The sequence below is a fragment of the Chamaea fasciata genome, unplaced genomic scaffold (genome assembly GCF_029207755.1).
Source record: "Chamaea fasciata isolate MVZ Bird 193981 ecotype frontalis unplaced genomic scaffold, bChaFas1.0.hap1 SCAF_3, whole genome shotgun sequence".
In the NCBI taxonomy this organism is placed as follows: Eukaryota; Metazoa; Chordata; class Aves; order Passeriformes; family Sylviidae; genus Chamaea; species Chamaea fasciata.
This window is the reverse complement of record NW_027094088.1, coordinates 11,467,627-11,495,103: the sequence shown is the minus strand read 5'-3', so window position 1 is coordinate 11,495,103 and position 27,477 is coordinate 11,467,627. Positions and strand designations below refer to the sequence as shown.

At 49.0% G+C, this 27,477-nt stretch overlaps 2 protein-coding genes across 2 annotated transcripts in view; both read left to right on the top strand.

Annotated features, from left to right (window-relative positions):
• CFAP61 (cilia and flagella associated protein 61) overlaps positions 1-26,776 on the top strand; it is a 97,776-nt gene extending 71,000 nt beyond the window's left edge. Inside the window, 7 exon segments of the mRNA XM_066178011.1 lie at positions 2,402-2,729; positions 2,953-3,044; positions 4,756-4,961; positions 16,541-16,631; positions 19,033-19,089; positions 19,091-19,190; positions 26,694-26,776. Coding sequence (XP_066034108.1) covers positions 2,402-2,729; positions 2,953-3,044; positions 4,756-4,961; positions 16,541-16,631; positions 19,033-19,089; positions 19,091-19,190; positions 26,694-26,776 — 957 coding nt within the window.
• Positions 20,935-23,090, top strand: INSM1 (INSM transcriptional repressor 1). Its single transcript, XM_066180371.1, has one exon. It carries the CDS (start codon positions 21,030-21,032, stop codon positions 22,347-22,349), a length of 1,320 nt encoding a protein of 439 aa, XP_066036468.1. The 5' UTR covers positions 20,935-21,029; the 3' UTR covers positions 22,350-23,090.
• Positions 26,777-27,477: the final 701 nt, after the last annotated feature.

The window sequence follows — 27,477 nt, the reverse complement described above, 5'->3', positions numbered from 1 at the left end:
GGTGTGAAGATCTGACACAGCACTTGTATCCATAGCAGTCTTCTGACTTTGGTCTCCCTATCAGTAGCGGCATTCTTCCCACTCTCTACTCCTATGCATCTTTTAAAGTTCTCTCCTTTCTCCTTGAAATCTCTCTATTTTTATTCTTCCACAAAGGTCTCAATGTGGTTCTTGTTTTTGCAACTTGGTATCCACTGACCAGCTCCCCTTCAGCCCTTCCTCTTTTCTCCCCCATCTTGTCTGTGTGGCCTGCACTTTTCTTTCAGATGCCCCTTGCCTTGGGGTTTCTTTCTTCTGCCCGTTTGTGCCCCATGCTTATCCTTCCTCCATCTGTGGTCCTTCCCTGTGCAGATCTCTCTTTCACAGCCCCTAAGATGAAAGACCTGCAATTATTTGTGATGTCAAGGTCTTTGTATTCTCCAAAACTAGTTCAGTTGCCGTGCAAGGCTCCTGTATGTGCTTCCAGCCGCCTGGGAGGCTGGACTCAGAGGAGGAGCGGGCTCTGGAGAGCAGCTACACCAGGAAGGCAGCTGCACTCAGGAGAGACCAGGCTCTGCAGGAATCATCTCTGCAGCAGCTCTGAGCCTTTTGGGATTTCAGCCAGTATCAGCTGTTGATTGGCAGTTCTTGGGGACTTAATTTGTTGAGTCCTGGATGATAAAAACAACAGGAGAAAATGTCTTCTTTCCCTGAAGCAGCAGCCTCCCTCCTCCCTCCCTTCTGCCCAGGCTGACAGGTGGCTCCCGCTTGGAGCTTGCAGCCCTCCGCTCTGGTGACACTGTCCTGCCTGTCAGCCGGGCTGTGTGGTCCTCTTGCACTCATGGGCCAAGCTTCCTTGATTTTTGGCTCTCTGAAATGGTCAAAATTCCCTTAGATATGCATAGTTCATCACTTGGTTGATATATGAACAAGCCCAGGGGCTCTGGCTTCTCTACTGCCGCATCTCTGCTTATGCTAGTGTTGCTAAAATTTCCAGCTCCCTGTGCCTTTCCTGTCAGCCAGTCAAGTCTCTGACACTTGCCTTTAGTCCCCAAGAAAGCTCTTAGAGGATACAGCTGGGTAACACCTTTACCCTGGTCATAGATTTGTCCTGAGGTGGCGCTAAGGGAAGGACAGATTACAGATGCTGCTTTAGCCTGGCACAATTAAGGCTTGGGCTGTTCAGGATGAAGGCAGCAAGGGAAAATGTGCTCATCTGAGACTCTTCCACTCTTTCCTCAGCCTGTAAAGGAATATTTATTGCTGGACGGGCAGCAACATGTTGTCTGATGGTTTTAAAAGCTGAGGGCACTGATGGTGAGAAAAGTTCTGTGTGAGGGCTCAAAGACTTCACAAATCCTTGAAGCAATGAGACAGTCAGTCTTCATCTGGGCCCTTTGCAGACTGTGGTCTTGTTCAAAACACCTCTCAGCCTTGTCATTCTTAATCCTTTCACCCCTCTGTGTGCAGTGGGCACTCTTGTCTTACACTTTTTCGGGGACTGTGTTCTGCCAGCTCTCAGTTTATCCTTTGCCAGAGAAAGCTTTGAGGACACTGCTCATGGTTGTTTCTCCCACGTCTGCTGCCTGCTTCCAGCACCACCTGCTTTATTAGTGCTGGTCATGCTGCCCCAGCTTCTGTGGGGGGAGAGGAGCTCTGCTTCCTTGTGTCCCAGGAGAGGGACTGTGCCCATGCCATGAGAAGACAAAAGGAGAGAATTATCACTTTTTTTTTTTTTTTTTTTTTTTTTTTTTTTTTTTTTTTTTTTTGAGACTTAGAGCAGGAATTTATGGATTTAGGATCCTTGGCCTCTGCAGCTTCCGCTGACTGAAATTCCACTGCTATAGCTGGAATGAGGATGACATTTCCTCTGAAAAAGTTTAATTTCTGATCTTTCCAATTCATTGACTCTCCTTGTGCCTGTTAGCCAAAGTAACTCAGTTTGTTGGTAAACAGGCTCAACAGTTGGGAAAACACTTGTAATGCACAATTATCCTGCTGAATTCCAAGTACATTGTGCTTTTCTGTTCTTTGGGGTTTCAGGTTGGCATCAGCATTTGAAAGAAAACAAACTTCATAAAAGGTTCAGGTCTATGTTCCATGCTCAGACTGACCCAGAAAATATGCACAGTCACTCAGGCTCTTTGATGTGACAAATGTTGTAGGTTTTTAAACTATGTAATAACCAGAAGCAGATGAGTCTAGTTTAGTAATTCTTCTTTCTGCTGTCTTAGTTTTAACTTTGGTAGCTGTAAATGCTGGATCAGAAGGACCTCTCTGTTGTGATAGTGTTGCTAAAATCACACTGTATTTCACATTCTTTTTTTTTTTTTTAAATAGCATTCAGAATAAAGTCTGTGTTCTATGAAATCAGCAAGTAAGTAATATGCAATTATCTTCACTTATTTACATCTCTTTTTAGGCATTTTTTAGTTTTGCCTACAGGACACTGGATTATGAAACTTTTAAGGCCGTCAATGATGCTGGCCTTGTTTTTGATGGAAGAGTTGTGATTGATGCCAAATTCCACACCAATGATGCCAGCATCAGGGCTGCAGATCCTCTGACAAAGTTCTCCAGGAGATATTTTAGGGATGAATTGACACATAGCAACTTCAACTCCAAGGAGATTGGCATTGAGCTTGCTGTTTCCATGCTGAGTCTCTTTGATCCAACCCCTCAACCCAATTCCAAGCCACCAGAAGGCTCAGACAGACTCATCCCCATATACCGATGGTGTAAAGTTCAAGGTATGTCCTGCTGGATTTCTGTCACACTTCCATTCCCTCTCTGGTATTTTTGCTCTTCTACAGTAGAGGCAGGTGCATCCACCTCAGGTGCCATCTCATCGCAGTACAGCACTCAAGGCTCATTATGTACTGGAAAAAGATGATGGCAGAAGGAGGACAAACAAATACATTATTTTCTTCATTGTTAATGACTTAATAAATGTTATATTTTCATTTATGGTAGGTGGTGTTCTTCCTGGAGGTTATAACTACTTGCACATTTCCAAGCCTGACATCCCCATGCCCTTGAATGTAGAACATGACCCGTGTAATCATGTAAGTTAAATAATGGAACTTTTCTTTTTTCACCCCCCCTGTTTGTTTGAAAAATTGTTCCTGTTTAGGGTAGTTGGGTCTGGAGGCACCATACACACCAGGTGCAGCTGGAGAGACAACCAGGAGCAGTCACAGAACTAACTGAACCTCTTGGGTGTTTCTTTCCACACTTCCTAGTATTTGGCTTTCTCCAAAGATGCCTGGTTTCCATGCAGAGGACACAGGACAGCATTAGCAGCATTTCATGCTTTCAGCCTTCGTGATGAGCCTCTTTGCTCCCTGCAGTATGGTGCTGCAAGTGCAAACAGATGATGGCAGTCTGGCAGGGAAATTCAGCTGATTTCTAGAAGAACAGGAAGTATTGTGGAAGAGATGCGCTGTGCCGCTAGAAAATAGCAAGTTCTGCAGCTGTGAGAGTTGTCTTGAAACAGGGCACAGGGGGAAGTACTTCCCATGCTGGGCTACATGGGAGATTGTCCCAGGATACAAACAGGGAGATGTTTCTCTTACTGGAGAACCTGACTTGAGGCAAGAAAAGGACTAGATTAATGTCTTTTAAAGCCAGAGAGGACTTTCCAACTAGGCAAGATCCTCTTTCACATAGATTGTACCTTTTTCCTTGGGAATTTCTGCATCCAGCCCATTTTTGCGGTTGATTTAAAGAGCAGCTTTTGAAAAGCTACTTCAGTGTTTATTTAAAAACCTGGACAGCAATGAAACAAATGGGCATTTTAAAAAGAAAATGGTTTAGGGAGAGGAATCAAAGCATGGCTTAGTTTGCTTTTCAGATCCAGGATGAGCTATCCAAAGCAGCATGTAATGGAGAGCAGAAAGGACTATCAGAGAGAGAAATTGTTTTTTTTACTCCAAATTGCTAGAATATGATTAGAATTCTTTTGCTGCCACTCTACCTGCTGATTACCTGAAAAGGGACCATATTTTTTAAAGCCGCTCCAGAAACTTCGTGTAAACCCTAAAAGAATTTTTTAAGAAAGAAGTAAGAGAAGCTAGTGAAAGGTACTAGCTTAGATGTGGAAATACTAAAGGTTCCTGTAGCCTAGCAACAAATTGTAGAAATGTATAAAATGGTGACAGAATACAGCTGGAAAAAATAGCTTCAAGCTATTTGAACATCCCACTGCAATGTGAGGTTTGAAAAATTTTTACATTTTTGTCTATGATTGATTTAAGTAGATGAAGCTAAATGCTACAGTTTGAGCATGAGCATTCAATATTGGTATTGTTTTATTGATGGTAAGTGTGATAGGCCATGTGTGTGCTGTGTCATAAGGGAGGCTGGACTAAGTCCAACTGAGTTACCCAAACAGAGCTATCCAGTGTTGTTTGGGATTCCCCAGGGCATCCCTCCTGACTCCAGCTGCTTCTCCAGGAGGTCACAGGTCCCTATGGATCCTGTGTCACGCTGCCAGCACAGCCGGGGGGCCTGGGTCCCCCAGGTGTCTGCAATGGCACCCAGCTGGTGCAGCACAGTAGTGTGGGCAGTAACCAAACCACACAGAAAATCTGCGTCCAAGCCACAGCAACGTGCCTGATGACCCGCTGTGCCAGGAGTGGTCTCTCGATTTTAACAGAAGGGTTGTGCATATTAAGCAATGAGAGCTATGGGCTGGGAAGCCCTCACTGACCCTGTACGTGTGCCAGGTCAGGTGTTCTTCCATCTCCACAGCTTTCCTGGTGTTTTCTGTTCCAGGGGATGGAGATTGTAACTGGGGAGGTCAGTCACGGGAATTACTTCAGAATGCATTTCAGCAGATACAATATGGTGGACAGCATCACATGCTTTTCTAAGGATTCCTTCCCTGTCTCCAACTACATCTGCTTGTACGGACAGCATGAGCGCCTGCTCAATGACCTGTATTACCGCTGGAGGGCCGGGCAGCTCACAGACCTCTACAGGTGAGAGGAGCTCATCGTTGTGCACAATATCTACCTTCTGGCAGAATTTAAGATTTATCTTATTATGCTTTGTCTTTTGGCTGTTTTCCCTTGGAACAGAAGGTAGAAAAACAGACTTAAAAGGGGCCATATTTTTTAAAGCTGGTCCAGAAACTAAATATTTTCCATTATTTAGCAAAATTCAGTAAAAATTCAAGTCCTGAAGACCTTCCTGGAAAGAGCTGTGTGTCTGAGATTTACTTAGAGGAGGAACAATGGTTTACTTGACTGTCTTTCATCTGAATGAGCATTTCAGTGTGTTTATCACTTTTGTTTAGAATATTCAATAGGTTAATCATTAAGCTGAACCTGAACAATCCTTTATTACTGAAAACTCATGTTCAAAAGTTGGTTTTAAAAGTATTTTTGTTGATTTGAATCAAAATTTTAAGCCAAAGGTTTGTAGGGAGATTTTAAATAACTCATGGTGATAGTCAGGCTTAACAGCTCGCCTATTTTTATCTGGTGAGAGAGTCTGAAGTGCCTGGTTAGTTCTGGTTATGTGCCATCTCCTCTGAGAGAATGTTTCTTTGCTTTTGATTTTCATTTGAAGAAATCCCTCGTGAATGGTGCTTTGGAACATAAACTGTCACAGATGTATGGCAGTACTTCACTACTCCATCAGCCAGGTAGAGACAGAAGGCCAGGCTCAGGAACAACTCATCAGTTTTTATTGTGATACAAAGATGATAGTGGTGCCTGAAACATTTCCAGGTTTGATTTTGTTCTATTTACAAGTGATTAGAAGAAAGGCACAAATTGTAGCAACATTTTCAGGTTAAACTCTATTATTTAGAGCTTGTAAAAGTTTGCTGTGAAGGTTGTACTGTGGTCCAGAAGATGCTTGTGAATTATTGCTGCCACAGGGCTTGGTTACAATTTATAGCAAATGTTGGGGTGGTTTTACAAGAGAGGAATGGGGCACAGCAGATGTAAAGTTCACCTGAACAGCACACTGTCAGTGAGTGTTACGGAGGAACTGAAGGAGGCTGACACAAGTACATTGAGAGATGGGCTAAGATAGCAGGTGATTTCCTCTCCCTGTCATGGCTCATGCTGATCATAATTTGGAGCACTGGAAGAACTCCTTAGTCAGGTTGTTGCAAGGTACCATCCGTACTTTCTGGGGCATTACAGTGTGCGCATGTATTGTGAGCTCACCTTTTCTGTGAACCACGCTGAGGTGTCATCAGGGCCACTCTGTTAGATGCACCAGCAAGTTTCACACCAGTAGCAGCATCTGGAAGAATAAATCATCCTGCTTTGGGATTTCAGCCTGCAGTACAGGTAGCAGTATTTTCCTGACCTCAACCAAAAGATCGCTGGTGTGCTGCACAGAGGAACACCACATATCAGGGCCTCATCACATCCCTTCAGCTCTCCTTAATTAGTGATTATGAACTAATTTTGGACTTGTTTTTTACAGCCTTTAGACAATGATGTTGTTTGGGACCTTTTGCCTCATTATTTTATCTCACCTCTCATTAACCTGTGGCAGAATTCCTCAATTACAGTTGCCAGGTTTTTCTTATCTGGTTGTTTTACTGCCTTCAGTTGTTTTCAGTCTTCTTTCTACCTTATCTTTAGATAGGTTTGTTCTTTCTCTTCTTGCTCTTTGATCATGTGAATGAAATCCCGTATGTTGCTCTGCAGCAGTGAACATATGCTCCTCTTTAATCCTTGCTTGTGTGGTTCTTGTGGCACTTACGCACACACACATGCACTCCCATTCATCCCAGCTTGGTGTTTCTGTTACACATGTCCGTCCTGTGAGGAGGGAGCATTCTCCAGCAGGTGTAACAGGTAAACTGCCTGGCATCCCCATTGAGCAGTCCTGTCACACAACAAGCTGGCACAGGAATTTGCTGCTTTCAGGAGGATGTGGAGCAGTGGAGGAAGGCTGGCAGTATAATGTACTCTCATAATATATTACATCTACAACACATCTACATCCCCACAGTACAGTGTCACATAAAATGTGCATACATGTGTGTGCAGTGTGCAATAGACACTATTAAAACCAAGTCATGAGAAGACTGTTAGAAAACCATCACACTGAAAAATGGTTTAGCATCTCTTGTGAGTTATCCTGAGACTTTTATGTAGAGAAAAAGTGATGCCTGGTTGTTTTTGGTACAGAATAGGAAAATGCATTCACTGATTTTTATGTGTGTGATAAAAGAACAACAGTTTTGGGCCTTGTTCATGTGGTCTGTAAGGATCCCACATGAACATAAACCTGATGTTAGGACTGAGTTCCTCTTTTTGGCTTTCATAACCTTCCTTTTAAACTAGTACATGTTACACTTGCAACCATGTCTACTGGCAAGATGTGAAGTACCCTTAGTGAAAAGAAAATATAGACTGTGAAAATGTCATGTGCTAGTTAAGCTTGTAAACTTGATAGTTTGAAACATCCGTTCCCCTTCTCTCTTCTTTATGCCTCTCTTTTGGGAAGAGCCTTCCTCCAAGGCAAGAAGGTGCAGTGTTTTAATCTTTTGGTCTGCATTTAGATTTCCCAGCATGGCATCTTGTTCCAGGAATGGACACAGTGGAACAGCAGTCACCTGGGAGCTAATTTATTTCTGTGTAGCATGCAAATTATCTTTTAAATAATTAGAGACTGCACATAGCAGTGAATTTCCTCACTGATTTGCGTTCACTGTAAGAGCTGAAAGTTAGCCCCATGGTACCGGATTTCCTGGCCAGAATGTGCCAGTGCCATTCTCAAATTAGCTTTAACAACAGGCCCCTGAGATCAGCAAACTTGACAAATTCACCCCTTCCAGTTGTGCACCTGGGAGTGGCTGAACGGCTAATGGGAATAATGAGAGAAACAACATTTCCTTTTGTCCGGAGAAAAGTTCCATTGATTTGGGTATGAGTTCAGTGGGATTAAAAGCTGCAGGACTTGACCCACAACCAGAGGAAGGATTGACCACTGCTCTGCCTCAGTACCTGGGCTCTTGAAGGAGGTGAAGCAATGGGCACACATTGCCCTCCCTTCCAGTTGCCTTGTGCCATGCAGTGGGTGCTCTCCTTGCACCTGGGCCTGCAGCCAGTGTGTTCCTGAGCAGAGGGGCCTAACAGTGCAGTTCTACTATGCCAGTGCAGGAAAAAACGTAGGAACCAAAGACGCATTACCTGTGAGTTGAATGGCATTACTCACTAGATTTGGAATCCACTTCAGGAAGGAGTTTCTGCAATATTTATTCATTTCCCATCTGGCTGCGTCTCAAAAAGTCAACTAGAATTTGAGTCCCCAAGAGCAAAGCTCTTTCTTGTGGGGAGTCTTCTCCTGAAGGAAAAAGAAAGCAAATTCCAGTGGTGTGCCCTGAAGGGATACCATGCTGTATGACATGACGTCCATGCTTCTGCCCCTCCTGCTTGCTGGAAGGACTTCAGATTATTTTCATTATTTTTGCCCTAGCAGCAGATAAGAGAGGGGTGAGGAGAGAGGTCTGAAGCTTTTTTTCTTTTCAAGTTTATAGATTTACTGGTCATCAGTCCTCCCTCCACACTGCTTCACAAAGGAGAAATGCAACCAGCCAGTGACCCCTTTGGTGTCCTCCTGAGCTGAAGGCAGCGTCAAGGCAGTTGCCAAGTTAGGGAACATGTCCATGGAGTGGTGGAATCTCCCTCTGCTGCACCTTAAGCGCAAAACAGATAATTAAAGGGGTCTCCTGATACTTGGCAACCAAACGGATGCTCACTGGCATTGTGCCTTTAATATGAGATAAAAGTGCTTCATGAAAGCTTCATTTGGCATCAATGAAAATCAAATCTAACATAAATGCATAAAAATTTGACCCACTATTCTAAAATACTTAAGGAGCTTATTTTGCAAATGAGCTGTGAGTGGCTTTTACTTGGGATTTTGTAATTGTGTATTAATGAACTCGTTGTCAGCCACAACCTGCTGAAGATGCTGGTTGTGTCTTAGTCCTGTGGCACTAACGGTGGCAGTGAGGTGAGGGCAGCACAGGGTCAGGCCTGGGGAGCAGTGCACAAAGGCAGGGCATGTTTTAATGAGAGATGAGCAGAGAAACCTCACAGGCACAGTCATCCAGGCAGAGCTCAAAACCACTTTGTTATTTTTTGTTCAATAGCTTTGTTTCCAGCATTTTAAGGACTTGTCAAATGGGACAATTTGCTTGCTCTGCACAAGGGTCTTGGGCACCATGACGGAGGAAAAGCCCCCAGCAGACATGATTAGGGCTCTTTGGCAAGAAGAAGTTGGGAGAGTGGGTTTTATGGCAGTACTTGCGTGTGGGACAAAAAGGACAGGGGATTTAGGTGAATTGTAGTCACAAAGGAATGTTTATTCGTAGTGCCAGAATGCAGGTAGGATTCAGTTTTCACTAAGGAAGGGCACGGGCGACCCGTGCATGGATCTGTGGAGATCTATGCCAGGCTGTTCTCAGCAGGCCTGCTTGCTGCTGTCCAGGAGCTGGGCACCCTGAAGAAAATCATACAAAGTGGCACAGCTTCAACTGCACCAGGTACTGCCAGGCCATAGAACATGAGGCTGCCAAACATGCAGAAGGAATTATGTGAAGGGGGAGTGAGGCTCCCTTTCTCTGAGAGGAAAATCCTTCCAGAAACTGTAAACATGGAGAACAGCACTAGGTGTTTCCTTGGCTGCTGTCTTCAAACCCTATCTTTTATTTTCACGCTGCATTTTCATATTGGCTGTAGAAGCTAAATGCTCAAAAGTACTTTGAGCTGCATGAACAGCATTCGCTCATTTTGAAGTAACCATTTAGGGTTTTCCACGGAAGTTCAATTCTCACATCCTGGTGCTGTTAACATTAGGCTGAAGGTGATCTGTTAAACACTGTCATTCAGTGAGACTGTTAAGCAGAAACATCACAATGGACTGTTTATTGACTCAATGCTAATAAAGCTTACAATATAACAAATGCATTAAGGAAAGGAAGAATATTTGATGTTTTCAGTATTATTGTAAAAGGTAGGGAGAACTTCATTACTTACAGGCTGGATAATCAGTGATTATTTAAACATGAAATGCATGCTACATAGAGAAGCTGGTTTTAACCCAGGCTTTCTGAAATGAAGAGTGCTTGTTTGTTAAGAGGAAAACTAGAATGCCCTTCTGCTGTCTGGAATCTGCTGGATCGCACACTATTATCACACTGGGATTACATTTGAGGGATTCCACTTTAGGCTTTTGTTCATCAGGCAGACAGTGAGACTGCCTGATGAGGTGAGACGGTGAGATGTTTTTTCTGCAGGGTTAAAACAGACCAGAAAGGAATTGTTAGCAGGTAGTGAGCATGACTGAGGGGCACTAGTGCTGCTCTGTACATTCTGCAGCCTAGTTAGAGGGAAATGTATGTGTTTTTCCTAAAGAGAGAGACCGAGTAAGGAAAGAAGAACACATTGAAGAGACATCAAAGCACTAATGTTTTTTTCGCTCCTGGGATTAACTGCTAACCCCACAGTGCACTGGTACACCTGCACTTACAGAGCAAATCAATACAAATGGCTGGAGATTTCCAGATACTAATGTAGTTTTGAAGGAGCAGCCAACTTGCCAATAAAGAGCTGTGTTACTAAGAAACCCCACATTCAAGTTAGTAAGTTAAAGCTCACTGGCTGAACCCTACCACATTAATTTGCAGCCGAACCTTGCTGATTCATATTACTAATTATGCAAACCATTATGAATGAATAAACTCTGAATCCATAAACAATTGCAGAAAAGCAATCATACCCCTGCACACAGCCTGTTTGACAGTTTTGTGCCTCGGGTTTCATTACCTTTAAATCGTTTTCCATACTTCATTATGTGTGAAATAGTACTATGTGAAAAAAATGCTGTAAGCCTGATTTTAGGGTGAGCCACAAAGTGCTCATAGAGAGAGCATAGACAGCAGTGCTTCTCTGTCAGCTTTAAGGAGCACAGAGGTGAGAAAGTTTAGAGAGCAGTTCAGTGAGAGTCAGTACACCCCAACTGCTGTGATCTACTAAGGTGTTTAAACTTTACAAGATGCCGGTGCTGAAATAACAGAGTATCTTCTGAGGACACTTAGAACAGGAAATGGCTGCATTATCTCAATAGCAGGATCTGCTTTCTGAAGGTGCCTCTGGATACAGTGCTGTAACATTTCCAGGATATTAAAACTGCAGCAAACAGAGCTGATTTATCAGTCATGATGGATCACCAGCGTATTCGAAGGGAGAATGCTGGTGAGTGGTGCAGTGTCACCCCCCTGACATCAGGAGCCCTGGGGGGCTGGGTCTGGGCCAGCAGGAGCAGTACCATCCTCAACAAGGTATGGAGTCAGTGGCCATTTTTCCAGAACAAGAATTGCAAGAGCAGTTGTCCTTTGCTCTGGTTTGCCATTGCAGCTATGTTTAAAAGTTGATTGTAAACCACGAGTTTTAAACCAGTCGTCTTCCAAAGACAAGATGTTGCAGGTTCTATGACAAGAGGTAAAAAAGCACAGGCTTCCTCTCCAGAATTTGCTTCTCAAAAGCGACAAAAGAAATGTCAGCTTGTGAATTCGTGAGCACTGTTGTTACTTTGTGACCCTGTTCCGTGGATTCACTCACAGATTTGTTGTCCATAAAGCTGTTGGTTTCACTAATAACCGGGTCAGAGCAGTAACAGAGTCCTGGATCACTGAATTTAACAGGAGATATTCAAACACCTGGACAAACCGGCATTCAGGGAGCAGAACTGCAAAACAAGGAGGTAAAAACCCTTCTTGTTACAAACAAGTGTTTGTTCACATCTGCTGTTCAGCAGTTGTACATGAATGTTAAGAAATTGCAGGCTAGGGAATATTTTATGTCCTTTGTGCTGAAAAACAATGCTCTTAGGTGGCGCTCTAGGGGATTTTACACAAATTGTTCTTAATTTTTACCTATGTAAACAAGCTGTATTTTGAAATCATTGGTCAGATGAATGCAAAAAATGCTCAGTGGAGCATTTATTTATATTGTCTTCAACACACTATGACTCCTGGTCCAGCTATCCAAGGTATATCAGGAAATATTTTGTATCTTTTCATTAAAAGTCTTAAAGACATGCAAATATTGTTCTCAAAACAACACATTTTAAATTTTCCTGGCAAGATGGGATGTTCCATCTCATGTGTTTGTGCTGGAGAAAAGACTTCATCTGCAAGCTGTGATTGGGAAGTATTGCCAGGATGGCGTGAAACTTAAAGTTGCATTGCATCCCATCCTTTCACAATACTTTACTCTTCTCACTCCTGAGAAGTGGAAGTCCTTGCTCTGTGTAGGTGCACCTGGCATAGTTGTGTTCCACTTGAGCCCGTGTCCACTGAATGACTTCCAGCTCCTCAGTGCTTGATCTCTTGGGGTGATTCCTGGGATGTGCTAGCAGCAGCCCTTCTCTGCCTGACTAGGCTCTCAGCAGAAGCAACCCAGCACTGGGGGGCTTTGGCCATCATGTGCCAAAGGCACCACTGAGAGACTGAGCTTCCACAATCCACCAGAGCTATCCACATGTGCTGGAGAATGACTTTGTATGTTCTGAGGTCTGAGGGTTTGAGAAGGGACAGAGTATCTTCCAGATGTAACTGGTACAGGCTGGAGAATTTTGCATTTCAAGCATTACATTTCTTCTTAGAAAAGAAATTTCAACCTAGGAAAGCGAATGTCTGTCTTAAAATTCCCCACATTGTACGAAGCTTTGGAAGCTACAGAGAGGAGACTCTCCACTCCATACAGATTACCAGGAGATTAAATTGATCAGTGACTCCGCTTATGTTGTGTAATAAAAGTCATAGTGCTGCTCTGTGTGTGCTCACAGTCCTGATGCTGAGAGGACAGCCAGCACCAGAGGGCCACTGGGCTTAATGGCACTGAGGGGAGGGCACTGGTGACTCATGGATGGCTTTGGGAAGGAACAAATGGGATTTCAAGAGATCTGTATTCAGGATTGATTAGAGATATTTATTGAGAGCTGCAGATTCAACCCATGTCATTGGCTGTCAGAGTTTCTGAACTTCCTTTGAGAGTGTGTGTGTTGGTGGAAGAACAGGGGTAGGAGGGATACGAAGAGTTGAATTTGAGTTGTTTCCATGCAAGTTCTGAACATAAGCATAAGAACATCCACAGACACGTCATCCTCTAAACCTGTAGTCACTGATATGCCAATCTGCAGAGGGATTTTTCAAAGGCACCATCATGAGGTGCCACCTGCCCTTCGAGCAGTGGAAAATCCCCTCCTGGTCCCAGCCTCCTTGCAGCAAGAAGGCATCAATGCACCAGCACAGCTCAGGGGTCAGGATTGATTCCTGGAACTAGACTCTGGCCCAGAGCATGGGGTATTTGGCATGGGCACATTCCCTGCAGGTAGGGGATGTACCACAGAGCTGAAATGACTAATCTCTTTTTATATCTTTATAATTTGCTTTTTGTTTTGTCCTCATACAAAGCAAGAGTGTTTTTCTGAAGGTTTTTCATTTAGTTTTTAAGGTTTTCTGGCTTCACACCTTGCTGCCAGTGATATACCCTGTGCCACCAGACCTGACTCAGATGGCAGGTCAGTGTTGGGTCCTTGCTGCCAGGACATAGAACCATCTTCCACAGGGGCTGAGGCTTCTTCTCCAAACGTGGTGTGCTCCTGCAAATGAAATGAAGAATAACTCTAGGCAGCTCTCGTATGGACAGCCATGTGTACACTCCATTTTTGCTTGTTAGCAGTGCCCAACTCTGTCCATTTTATTTATATCTCTTGCAAAGGGAAGGATTCTGTGCCTTCTGTACTAGACACCACGAAACATTTTCTTCTTCCTCGCCTCCCATCTAATGTAGGCTGCACCTCACAAATGAGGCATCACAGACTTGAAATGTTGTTTGTCAATGAAAGGTGAGACCAGCTCCTTAGCAACGCAAAGGATGTTGTTCATTGTCTTCTCCAGGAGCCAAATCCATCCCACTCATCACAAACGCCTTCCCCATGATTGCTGCTGCTGCCATAAAGGCTTCCAGCAAGGATCCCTGCCAGGAAGTTACCAAGTTTGCACACCCATTATGCTCCTGGCAGACACTGTCATCTTGTACGTATTTAGCCTGATCACTCTGGCAGGTTATGAAAGACTAAATGGTGCAAACACATGTGTCAGATGCCATTCTCGTGATAGCAGAGGAGCTGCTGAGCCCCTGTTGGGAGTGTGCCAGCTCCATCTCCTGCACTGAAGAGCTTTATATGTTGAAGCCTTCCATGGCTTGTCCCGAGGGACTGCTGCTGAAAGGTAATAAAATTCAGAATGAGCCTCAGAAAGTCAACTTGTTGGTTTCAAATGGGGCTTTTCATTATTACGCTTCCCTTTAGCAGCCATATGTAGAGCTGCTCTGTCAAAAACACCGTGTTCCCCCTGAGAAAGGTGATTTGAACTGAAAACATAAATAGATGGAAGCACAGAGCTGGAAAAGATAGTGAATTTTTAATGTGAGCTGAATGTCCAAATGGCCCTTGGTGTTCTTCAGGTGAAGGGAAGTGAAGGAAGTCTGGGAGTAACTGTTGGTTACTGGGAGCTCCTCCTGGCAGTCTATCTAGAGAATATGGACAAGGCACTCTCTGCTCCCCAAAAACAGGCATTTTATTTGCATTAAAGATTCCAAACTGGGTGGCACATTTCAGGTTTTGAACTCCAAATCTGTGAATATTGACAAGAATGGTTAAAGTTGTGGTTATAGATGGAGCTGGTAACAATAGCAGGAATATATAGCGCGCCTGAAACATTTATAAAGAGCATTAAGTGCTACACCTCAGTGAGGCAGGTGAGCCCCTTAACTGAGGTAAGGCAGTTGGCAAGGTTGCACCTCAGTTGAGAGAGGAAATCTTCTGCTCAGGGTTATAGTCAAAATTAAGATGCTAGCTTGAAGACAAAACATTTGGCCAGTGGAATGTGGCTTTTACCACAGCATATCAGTAAAAAGAGAGTATTACCTTAATGCATTCTTGTATAACACCTCCCTTTCTCTCTTTGCTATTTATTACCAACAGTGAGTTAAAGGTTTGTGTTGGGTGGGGTCTTTCTTCTGAAATTCAAGGGGTTTAAAATATTATAGGATATTGTGTTTTTCTCCAGCTCTCTGCACACCTTTGGGGTGTGCAGTTACTAAAACAAGGGATCCTTAAAGCTGAGCTCATCCTTTCTAACCTGCATGTCTGAATGGGCAGGCAAGCGTCAGTCCTGATAACTCCTGGGCTGGGCCACACTTGCTATAGCAAGGATGCTGTGCTTGGAATGGTGTCCATAAATATGTGAAAAAGCTCTATGGGAGAGAGCCCTGCTGTGCTGGAGACTGTGCAGATTCTGAGAGGCAGCCCCAGATATCCTGGCACACAGAGGGGAATGGGAGTGCCAGGGCAGAGAGGGGCCAAGCACGTGGACATCCAGCCAAGCTGTGCCAGGCCCACAGAGCATTTTAATGGGTGTGAGGGAGAGCTCAGGTGTCTTTCAAAGCAGGAGGGGGAAATCCTGCCCTTGGACATGGAGAAAGTAAAATGTGCAGAGAGGAAACTGTACGTTAGTTCTCTGTGGACAGGTATGTCAGGATTATTAAATCAATGTAGAGTATTTAAGTTGCCTTACACAGGTGCTCACTTAAAGGCCACACAGCTGAACCAAGCGAGACTGTTCCTGTGCTCCTCAGGGCAGTGCCAGGGTCCTGTTGCCATTCCCAAGCCATGAATGTTGGTGGCAACCATGCAAATGTCCCCCTCTCCCAACTTCCCAGCTGAGCCTGCTGACATCTGCTTAGTCATTATGAGGATGAGCATGTGGCACCTCCTGACTGACGTGAGCATTAACAAGAATTACACTCCGGGCATCTCACCCGAGCTGTAAAAATTATCTTCCATTTTAAAGAGAAGTAAATCACAGCTTTGTAATCTGGCTGCCCCGGTTATTTTTACAGCCATGAGGTTCTACAGCAAGCAGTGTCCTCTCCATCCTTTTCCTCCTTTTTCATAGAAGAATGCTGCTCTGAATGCTGTCACTGAAAGAAAAAGTTACAAGAGCTTCCTCCTAGAGTCGGTTCAATTCAGCTTCATCACACTAGTGCAAAGAACATATTGCAGCACTGTGGTGGCCTGTTTTTCTGGCTTTTATTAATCCACAAACCTTAATGATGAACAACATTTGTGTCATTGTCTACACAAATTTAATTTGTTTATGCAGCAGTTCAGTTAATCCTGCAATCTGCTTTTCTCAATTGAGGACAGATAATGGAGACACCGTTCTTTACAGGTCTTCAGGCTTTTAAATTCTGATAAAATCAGGATTCTTCACTGGGTCTTGCCACAGCTCTGAATTAAGCCACTTTAAATGTAATTACTGAAGCTGGCTGTACATCAGGAACATCCATTAAAAGAATTGATTGACCATGCTGTTACAAGGAGGCATTTTATGAACAAACGATCATGATGAGTCCAGAACTGTAATTTATAAAGGAAAAAAAAGCAGGTAAATACTTTATTAGTGGTTAATGAGAGGTTCACAAGATAACTAAATTTCTTCTTTTTTACCCAGCTACTTCAGGGAACCTTGGTCCATGGCCATCTATCATGATCGGTTTATTGATCTGCAGAAGGAACTACGCCAAACCTTGATGACAGAACAGGTAAGAAAAACGACTGGCAAGTGCATTTTATTATTTAGGTAATTTGTTAGTGTTGTTCACTTTGGTTTCTTCTCCCATCTTTATCCTGAAGCTTTATGTTTCTGTTTGCCTCTCTCTTTGGGGAAGCCTGAGCAGACTGTGTACCTCACAGGGCGGGGTCACCATGTACAGCAGAGTATTCATTTTTCTTTTTTGGGGATATTCTGAAATCTGCCAGTAGAACTTGAACTCACTTTGTTGTCCTTCACTGCATTTTTGCATTATAGCTGCAATTTAGTACAAGTGCCCAGTGGAATCTAAAGCCTAGCTTGTCCATGTATCCCCCTGGGTTTAGAAGTGCTCCCTAATAGGAACACACTATGGACCATCCTATACCTGTCTCAGCTGAGCCTGTGGGTAGGTTTTTCAACACCGACCCACAGGGAATGGCTTTTGTAGTCCAAAGGGTGAAAGCAACTGGCTTTTTCAGTGATAAGTGGATTTCCTGAATAAGGGTAAAATTAATGTGTTTACTAATGCTGTTTACAGCTTTGGTCCTAGCACCATAGACAGAGGCATAAAGCCTCAGCAGCCTGGAACTGTCTGCCCAAAATCCAAAGTCACTGTGCTCCACGGGGAGAACTAGTAACAACAGCAGGTGTCCAGCAGCCCCCAGAACAGCCTTCCCCATCCCCTGAGGAACCTGTGGCTGATCCCAGAGTTTGTGGTCTGAGCTCGGTGCTCCCAACCCACTACCTGGGACCAGTTCACTCTGCCCCTGCTCACACTGCTCCTGCTTTTGTTTAACCCCATGTGGTTCCAGATGGAAATTTTAACTGTGTGGAAAACAAACAAAATTGAGTGTAAATGGAGGCAGGGTGGCAGGAGGAAGGGAGGTTGTAGAGCCCATGGCCCATCCATCTCCAGGGCCCAATGCTTTCACATCCCAGTTGCAGCCTCGTGTGCTTAGCCCTGCCTCCTCCCCAAAGGGCTCAGAGCAATTTGCCAGCTGTTGTCCTGACCCAGAAATGGCCTTGGTGCAGTTTAATTTGGGTTATCTTGGAAGACCTCTATAAAAGAGTACAAAATTAAGTTCTGTGCAGAATAAGGGACCTGATGTAAAGTGTTTTTCTTGCCATCATTCAAACATATTTCTCATGCTGTGTGAAAACTTGAGAGGAGGGAATTTGTGCCCTACAAACAAAAGACTCACTTGCCTTTGTTGCAGCATTCCTGACACAGAGAGTCTCCCTGCATGGACTGGAAGCAGCTCTGTGTGAGTTAGGATTGTTCCTATGGATATAGGTGATGGTATCTGCATCTGAATGAAAACTTGGCATTTTTGACTTTTTTTCACGGTGATTTTAACTATATTTACTAAGTGATTTAAACCATATTTACTAAATGTCACCATTTATGTTTTCATTGGGTGTTCCTTCTGGGCACATTGCCAGATCCAGAGTAGGTACCATGTTCTCATGGAGTATCTCTTAAATGCCTCAGGACTGGTTGTGTTTCTATAAGAGGTAAGAGACCTACTGTCTTTGCCTCCTGTTGCTCATATTCTAGCTCATTTCAGCATGCAGACAAATTACTAATGAAGTGTAAAAATGAGGGAAAGATGTTTAAGAGCTGTGGGCATAAGTGCACAGAAGTCAGGTATTTCTGGTTAGTTTGCAGAGGAAGTGTCCTGCAATAGGGGTATAACATTTTAATAAATGTTTGCTAATCGAAGCATTAACTGCATAGAGAAGCCAGTTATGTTCTGGGGACGGGCCGTGTGTTTAGCCTGTGTTGAAATTGTCACCCGAGGCTGCCCTGGCAGCGGGGCTCTGGCAGGGCCACTGGCGCAGGGTGTGTTTACCTCTCAGGAATTGTGCCATGTGTTTGTGCCGGCGTGTGCAGCTCCGGTGATGCAAACATGCAGATGGCAGGGCTGGGGGTTGCACCTCCATCAGCTGCTGGATGCTGCTGCATGCCAGGGGCACACGTGCCGTCCCAGACCTTCCGCAACAGAACTTGTCGTCCATCAGGAATAATGGCCTGGTGCTCCAGCTGCAGCTGGGCTGCACTGAGACTCGGTTAAAAGCCACAGTAAATATAGGGCATGGAAGGGGAGGAAGCATGGAATTCCTCTGGCAAAACCCCTGAGAGGCCGTATAGGGACAGCCGGGGGTTCCACACGAGTTTGTCCCAGACAACCTTTGCACCTGTGGCCAGTCATTTGTGAGGGAGAGGTGAACAAACAGTCGAGCACCACCAGCCCCAGGGTGCACTCGGTGTGAGCCCCACTCCATGACCCACTGCTCCGTATCCCAGCCCCAACATGTTTTCAGGCCATTTGCGGACCCTGCTGCCATGCTCCATGTCTCCAGAGTGTGCCCCGCGTCCCATTGGTCTCTCTGACAGCTCTGTCCTGCAGGTGCCTGGGCAGCCCCCTGCCGCTGAGCAGTGCCATGAGCAGAATCCTGGCCGGTTGGGCGTCGCTTCGGGAGCCCGTCCTGTGCTATCTGCGCCACCACCGTGACCACCTGCCCGTGTACGCCCCAACAGACGCCTACAGACTGTTGCCAGCTGCAGGTAAGAGAGAGACGGTGAGGCAACAGGTCTCGGTGCATGCCCCCAGCAGTGATGAGGGGTCTTGGGCTGCAGCCCCGGCCGTGATGGGGGGCCTTGGGCTGCAGCCCCGGCCGTGGCAGGGGGTCTCGGTGCACAGCCCTGCCCTGGCAATGATGGGGGTCTCAGTGCACAGCTCCAGCCATGGGCAGGGGCGTCTTGCTGTGCAGCCCCAGCAGTGATGGGGGGAGCTCGATGCGCAGCCCAGGCAGTGACAGAGAGGTCTCAGTGTCCACCCCCAGCAGGGATGAGGGGGGTCTCGGTGCACAGCCCCAGCCGTGGCGGGGGTTCTTGGTGTGAAACCCTGCAGTGACGTGGGTCTCTGTGTGCGACCCCGGCAGTGATGGGGCGGGGGGGGGGGCTCGGTGAGAAGGCCCTTCAGTGAAGGGAGGTCTCGGTGCGCAGCACTATCGTTGAAGGGAGCTCTCGGTGTGTGCGCCCGGCAGTGAAGGGGGGGTCTCGGTCCGCAGCCCCAGCGGAGGGGCGGCGGCGCGTGCCCGCGGGCTCGCAGCTGTATGCTAATACGCCGCGGGCCCCCCCGCCCGCCTCGCCTCGCCCCGCCCCGCCTCGCCTCGCCTCGCTGCACGCCTGTCCCACCGGGCGTGCGGGGCGGTCCATCGACCCCTCCCCGCCGCCTGGCCCGGCCCGCCGGGTGGGGGTGTCCACGGAAGCGGCGGCCCCCGGCGCCCCCCCGCTCCGCCGCCCTTTGTGCCGAGGGTCGCGCAGCTTTATGCTAATAACGCGCACAAAGGCGGGCGGGGGGCCCCGCTCTCTCGCGTGCCGCCCGCGTGCCCCTTGCCCCCCACAAAGGGCCCGGCGGGGGGCGGGGAGGGCGCTGCCCGCACGTGCCCCCCAGTCCCGCCACCTGCGGGGCAGCCCTGCGAGTCCCCCGCACGCCGCCTCGGACAAAGGGCTGTGGAAGCGGGGCTGCGGCCCAGGGCTCTCCCTGCCGCGGCTGCACCTGCCGCATCCTCGGGGGCTGCCGGGCGCGTTTGCTTAGGCACCGACCGCGGCGTGCGAGAGCGCGGGGAGCGGGGGCCCTCCTGCCCTCTGCAGTTCCCCGCCGTATCTCGTACCCGACGCGCAGCGTTTCGGACGGAGCGCCACCATCACCTTCCCTGCCTGTTCCGGGAACCGGGCCAGACCCGTTAGGGTTAGAGTAACAGGTTCTGTTACGGCTGGGTCTGTGGCTCCGCCTGTCCCGGCCCCGCAGCAGCGCGGAGTTGTTCGGTGCCGCAGGGTTGCCGGGATCGGTCGGTACCCGATGACCCGTTCGTTATTCTTCCCTCTCGGACAGAACGGTCGTTGGCCACCTGCTGTCGCCGCTGGGCAGCATCCCCGGCGGACAGCCCCGCTCCCCTCTGTGCCGCCGCCGCCGCCACAAACGCCACCTTCGCCTCCTCCTGCGCCGAACTCCCCTCTCCCCGCACCCCGGTGCCGGCCGCCCCCGCAACCAGTCCGCCCGCTGAGAGCAGACGGTGCTCCGTGTCGAGCTTCCCAGCGGCGCAGCCTTGGCTGGCCGGCGGCCCGAGAGCACCGCCCGCTGCCGGCCCTGCTGTCGGCGCGGGGGGCGGCACACAAAGGCCGCGCGTGCCGGGCGGGCGGCGCGGGGCGGGCGGAGGCGGGGCCGGGCGTGTGCCGGTCCGGGCTCAGGTGCGGCCGCGCCGCCGCCGCTGATTGGCCCGTCCCGCCACCGCCGGCCCGAACAATGGCCCCAGCCCGCTTAAAGGCGGCGACGGCCGCGCCGCGGGCAGAGCGAGGAGTCTCCGTCGCGGCCGCTGCCGGCCCGGAGCCGGCGCGAAGATGCCCCGGGGCTTCCTGGTGAAGCGCAGCCGGCGGCCCACCCCCGTGTCGTACCGGACTCGCTGTTGCCGCGAGGCCGCCGCCGGCCCGCCGCTCCCCGCTGGCGCCGCCCCGCCGCCCGCCTGCCCCGCCGCGCCGCCGCCCCCGCCGCGGGACTCGCCGGTGCCGTTCGGGACGCCCGATGCTGCCGTGCAGGCGCTGTACAGCCCCACGCGGCCCGTCAGCAGGGACAAGTACCTGGAGCGTGGCTTCAGCCTGGGCTCGCCCGTCTCGGCCGAGTCCTTCCCCGCGCCGGCCGTTCCCGGCACCATGGACCCGATCCTCTTCGCCCCGGCTGACCTCAAGCTCTGGGCCGCTGCTGGCCACGCCGAGCCACCTGCCTCCCATCCGGGTGGAGCCCCCGCGCCGCCCGCCCCGGCCGCGCCGCCCACCTCGGGCCGCCCGCTGCCCGCCAAACGCCCGCCTGGCGTGTCCGAACCCGGGCGGCAGAAGGCCCCGTCGGGCAAGAAAACGAAGGCGATCCGCAAGCTGACCTTCGAGGACGAAGTGACCACCTCGCCCGTGCTGGGGCTGCGCATCAAGGAGGGCCCGGTGGACGCGCCGGCCAAGGCACGGGGCGGCTGCGCCCGTCCGCTAGGCGAGTTCATCTGCCAGCTCTGCAAGGAGGAGTACGGGGACCCCTTCGCGCTGGCGCAGCACCGCTGCTCCCGCATCGTCCGGGTGGAGTACCGCTGCCCCGAGTGCGACAAGGTCTTCTCCTGCCCCGCCAACCTCGCCTCCCATCGCCGCTGGCACAAACCGCGTCCGCCTGCCACCAAGAGCGGCCCTGAGGCGGGCCGGGCACCGGCCGCGGGCCCGGCGGAGGAGACGCCGAAGGAGGCGAGCGGCGGCAGTGGCAGCGAGCGGGATACACCGAGCCCTAGCGGAGCCTCGGAGGCGGGCTCCGAGGAAGGGCTCTTCGACTGTCCCCGCTGCGCCAAGCGGTTCCGCCGGCAAGCCTACCTGCGCAAGCACCTGCTGGGGCACGCCACACCGGCACCCACGCAAGCCCCGGCACTCGCACCGGCCCCGGAGCCTAGCCCCGAGGAGCTGCCTGCCGCGGAGTGCCGCCTCTGCCCCGTCTGCGGGGAGACCTTCCCCACCAAGAGCAGCCAGGAGCGGCACCTGCGTCTCCTGCACGCCGCCCAGGTCTTCCCCTGCAAGTACTGCCCGGCCACCTTCTACAGCTCTCCCGGCCTCACCCGGCACATCAACAAGTGCCACCCCTCGGAGAACCGGCAGGTCATCCTGCTCCAGGTGCCGCTGCGCCCCGCCTGCTGAGCCGCCCGTGCCTTCCCCGCAGCCCCGCGCCGCTCCCCTGGGGCCGCCACACGATTAGCTTTAATTCGGCTTGTGACCTGCTGGAATCTGGCTTTACACTTACCTTCCCGGGGTCTCTCTCTTTTTTCTTTTTTTCTTTTTTTTTTTTTTTTCCCCAATTTTTAAAAAAAATTTTGTTCCTTTGCTGTGGTTTTTATTGATGTGAACAGATCAAACTGCATAAGAGAAACGAGTGTTTCCTTTAGTGTAGCCACAAATGCCTTGACTCTGCTGTTGATGGTCTCCAGAAACTGCTGTAGAAACTGCCTTAACTGTGACATGCCAACTTTCTGTTTCTGTTCGTTTTGCCCTTAAGGTAGCTCATGCGTTGTCTATCTGTATATGTTGGTTTGAGTAATTATGTTATTTATTCATTATTTATTTATATTAATTATGAAGATTGATATTATTTGATTGCAGATATTCTAATGCGCTTTGTCTCCCTGCCTGCCATTTCACTGTGCATTTTAGAAGATCGTTTTTTCTTAAGGGATCTACTAAAAAGGTTTTAACTTTTATACCTAGAATAACACATGATCTTAACCATTTTATCCTGTGCAACCAACAGCTCTTACTTTTAGATGCAATCTCTTTTTCTACACACATTATTTTCTTAACTGTTAGCTATTTATAGAGTGCTTCGATAGAACTGTTTCAACTGTATAATTATTTACTATTCAAATAAAATATTTTCAAATTCAAGTGTGCCCCCAACCCGTCCTGCTTCTCCCTGCTGGGCTCAGGGGTGCTGGCACCTGGCTCCACACTGCAGCTGGCAGGGTGCCTCCATAGTCACCAGCCTGCTCTGCGCTGTTTAATGAGATTAATTAAAAAGGAATTAAAGGGAGAAGAAGAGCAGGGTGTGGCATGGCCACTCTGAGGGAAGGCTGCCCCCTGAGCAAATGGGTCCCCTGGCCATGGGCTGGAGCCCTAGACCTGCCCCTGTTCCAGCCAGCACTGGGCACATCCTGTCCTGTTCTCTGCTGCTGGGGACATCTGCCAGGGACCTTCCCTGGAAGGTGTTGCAGGGAAAGCTCAAGGAGAGGCAGCACCTGTAAGCAGAGAACTGCAGAAATCTCTGCCTAGGAGGGCTGTGCTGTTTGCTGGTTGGCTGCTGCCTGTGCTTGGCGCTGAGGTGTGGGGCTCAGGGGCTCGGCAGAGCAGCAGCATCCTGCTTTGGTCATGAGCTGTGAGCCTGACACAAGGAAGGCCAGGCATTTCTCTGCTTCCTGGCAGGGCTGGAGCCAGCTCCTGCCTGGTCCTTGTGCCCTGCAGTGGGGTTTCTGCTGCATCCTTCAATAACTGTATATATAGATGTGTACGTATCTATGCTTATAGATCTATTTCCAGGGCTTGTGTTTGTATATGGGAGTCTGATGGGTTGGATCAAAACTGTTGTAAAATCTGTGTAATTGGGGAAGGTGCATGCTGGGTTTGTGAAACCCCTCTCACAGACAGGTCTTGTATGCACCTGTACAATCTCCCCCTTTGCCAGAAGGTGCAGGTACAGAGCCAACTTCATGGTATGCAAATCTGCTTGGCAGCCTCAAGAGCAAATCAGTGCTCCCAAACTGATGTATGAAGGGCAAGAGGGCTGCAAGAACTTGGTGTGCACATAGGGGCTGCTCTGTCTTGGGATAGCAATGCCTTTGAGGCTTTGGCTCCCTGGAAGAGGTTTCCAGCTTGTTCCTGCAATCTTCTCTCACCTAAAGGCTTCTAACTCTAACCCTGATTCACTGAGGGAAAGGCAGGTGGTGGAGCTTCCTGGAGAAAGTTTCCCAGGAACTGGCTGAGTATTTCATGATAAAGCAAAGCTTGTTGAGAAAGAACATCTTTCTATAGAAAGATTTATTTGGGGTTTTTTTGGTTTTTTTTCTTGATCAGTCAGGCAGAACGGTACCAGTGTATGGGTACACTCCTGCTGTCTTGATTCCTAGGAAACCAACTTGGTATTGGGCTGACTTCAGGCCTAGGCAAAACTGTGGTTTTAGCTGTAAATCAATACACTGGAAAAGAGCACGGCCCAAGAGACACAGGCAGCAAAGCCTGCCTGGCAAGAGGTACATCTTTGCCCTTCCTGGCTTCCCTGGCCTTGGAAAGCCCCAGATCCTGGGCTGTCGCAGACAGTGTCTTACCTGTCTGTCGAGCGGGCTTCTCTGCTCCCCGGGGGGACTTTGCCAACGCACATGGCCATCCTCTCATGCCACTGGACACCATTTCCAGAGCGATGCCGAGCACATCCTCTGGAGAAGGCTAATGGCTCCATCCACTCTGTCATAGTGTGCCTGCTGAAATCTGTGCTCAAAGCCTGTGGCATCAACGGGCCACAAAACAACAGCTTCATACCATTGTCCATTTCCTAATAGTCAAGTAAATCCATGTCTGTCCTGCTAAGAATCAGTTGGAATTTGTGAGGGCCAGAATTCCCCAGGTTTTTTGAACTGTCTGGGTAACCATTGCCCTTATTGCATCTCCTGCTGAACAGAAAGGGTGATGAGTGGAGAACTCTGTGTTGGGGAGGAATAAGGAGTACACTGGAAATGGCTCTGTTCACAAACATCCTGTAAAAGGCGTAATTTGCTTTTGATATCCCTGGCCTGCAGCAGCCTGGGCAAGGCTGCTGTGCTTTTGTGTCTGCAGCCATTCTCCCCAAGTCTGCACTGCTGGGTGAGCCCAACTGCCCGAGGGGTTTCTGGAGAGGTTCCTTGTGAGGGTGAGCCTGGACTGCTGGACGGCTTTTGCAGGGAGCCATCGGCATTACTGTTTTGCATCTCTTGCCACCTGGCAGTGAAGGGCATTGCACCGCCCTGACAGGTCACTAAGGCTTCCACTCAAACCAGCATCCTTTGAACAGTATTTTGGGGATGGATCTGTCCCTGCCCCTCACCAGTTCCTGCCTTGCACCGTCCCACTGCCCAGGACCCTGGCACTGGGCCTCTGCTGGGATATCAGTGAAGTCCCACACCCACATGTAGCTCAGTGGCTGTCCCAGGGGCTGAGCAGCACGGCTGAACCTACAGTGCTTTCAGTAGCAGTCCCTTGGGAATGCAGGTTGCCTGGTAGGTGCCATGTCCTGGCCACCTGGCAGCACGGCCAGCCAGTGCTGCACAAACAAAGCCTCCTGCTGTCAGCTAACAAATCAATTGCCGATAGCTCTTGGTGCATCCAGCAGGAGCAGGTTTGGGCACTATGGAAAACACTGATCCTGCCCCTAATGTGATGCAGTGGAGGCAGCTGGCACAGACGTTCCTCATGCTCTGCATTCAGGCAGAGGGGTTTGCCTGCTGTGCCGCAGCCTTCCTCCTCTCTGAGCACACTGAGACCTAAAGGTGCGGTCTGGGACCGAGTGTTGTGATCACATGGAAAGGAGCTGGGAGATTAGGCAGAGGAACCTGCAAGGTCCTGAGAAATGCAGCATGGACACCATCCCTGCCCCATGGGCTCAGAGCTGGTGGTGAGCTGGGGCAAGCTGCTCCTGCCCACAGGGGAAGACTCACTGGAGGCTGCTTATCCCCAGGGGAGGTTTTAATAAGTTTTGCTACCAACACCATGGTCCCTTGCAGCCATCAGTGCAGTAAGGCATCTGTCAGCTGCCTCACTGGATGGGCTCACTGGGAAACACAGCTGGGCACAGCTCAGGGTTTTGGAGGGCCCTGCCCAGCACCTCCTCGTCTGTGGAGGTGGGCAGCTGAGAGGCATCCATGAGATTAGGGCAAGCCTGGAAGCAGGACAAAGATGGGCTTTTGCGATGGATTTCAAACTCTTCCTCACAACACAAGCCTATTTAAAAAAAAGCATTGCTGTTGATGAGCTGTGAAATGGCTCAAGGAGTCTCATGTGTTTCTTTGGGGCATGCTGTGCCTGCACGGTGCCACAGGGTGCTGTGGTGTGCTGGTGACAACACACCTCCTGCCCCATTACTCCCAGATCAGGAATGCTGGGTTGTGGTGAGTGTTTTGGGCTGGGCGGGACAGCAGTTCCCTGAAGCACCCAGGCAGCTCTGCTTAGTGAAGCATCCAGGTGTGCAGGTGCATCCTGCTCGTGGCATTAAACACCTCAGATGCTTCCATGCAGGTAAGAATCTTCATCAGGGCTATAAATGGTTTTAATAAAATGTAATTTACAGTCCACATAACAAAGGTCTACCTCTGGCAACATTTGATGCACTGAGATGGGACATGCCAAGCATGGGCTGTCCTGATGTACTGGCTTCACACTGGACACGGCCAGGCTTGGTTCTTACCTGTTGGATCCAAGTGCTGGGCTGCCGCTGGCACTGCTCTGACCGTGCTGATTTCTCCTCAGCAGGGAACCAGGGGCTGAAGCCAGGCAGAGTCAGGCACAGCGGTAGCAGCGGGAGTCCCACACTGGCTCAGGGACCCTCCTAGGAGTGCATCCTACTGACATGGTAATTGGGACATTATTTGCAGCAGCCAGGTCCAGTTAAACCACCTGTTCCTCTTAGAAGAGAACCACTCTTGTCAAACTCTAATAAAGCCCTCTCGCAGCTCTAATGGTGAGGGCATGCACAGTCCAGCCCGTTCCTGCCCAGCTCCTGTGCTGTGCCACTCTGCTGAGGCTTTTCAGCCTTCCTTAGGGAATGGGGAAGGTGAGTGATAAGGAGGATTTAACCAGAGCAAAGGCTCTGCCTGTGCTGACGCAGGCACTGGGCCGGGGGAGAGGAGAAGCATGGCTCAGCTGCAGGTTAAAACAGGTTCTGTTTTCTCAGGGTATGAGACCATGGTGTGTTTATGGTTTATTTTACAGTTTTTTAGAGGGAAATTGCCTGTAGTGCAACACTACCAGTTCAATGACAAATGTGAGGAGAATCATGTACAGTTGGAGGTGTCTGAGCTGGGAGGTTTTGGTTTAGTTACACACACAGAGAAGAAAATCAGAATTTATTATATACAATAAATTATATTTTGCATTTATGTCCCTGGATTCCTGGAAGTGTCCAAGGCCAGGTTGGATGGGGCTTGGAGCAACCTGAGATAGTGGAAAGTGTCCCTGCCCATGGCAGGTGGCTGGAATGAGATGAGCTTTATTGTTCTCTTCCAACCCAATTATTCTAGGATTCCATGATAAA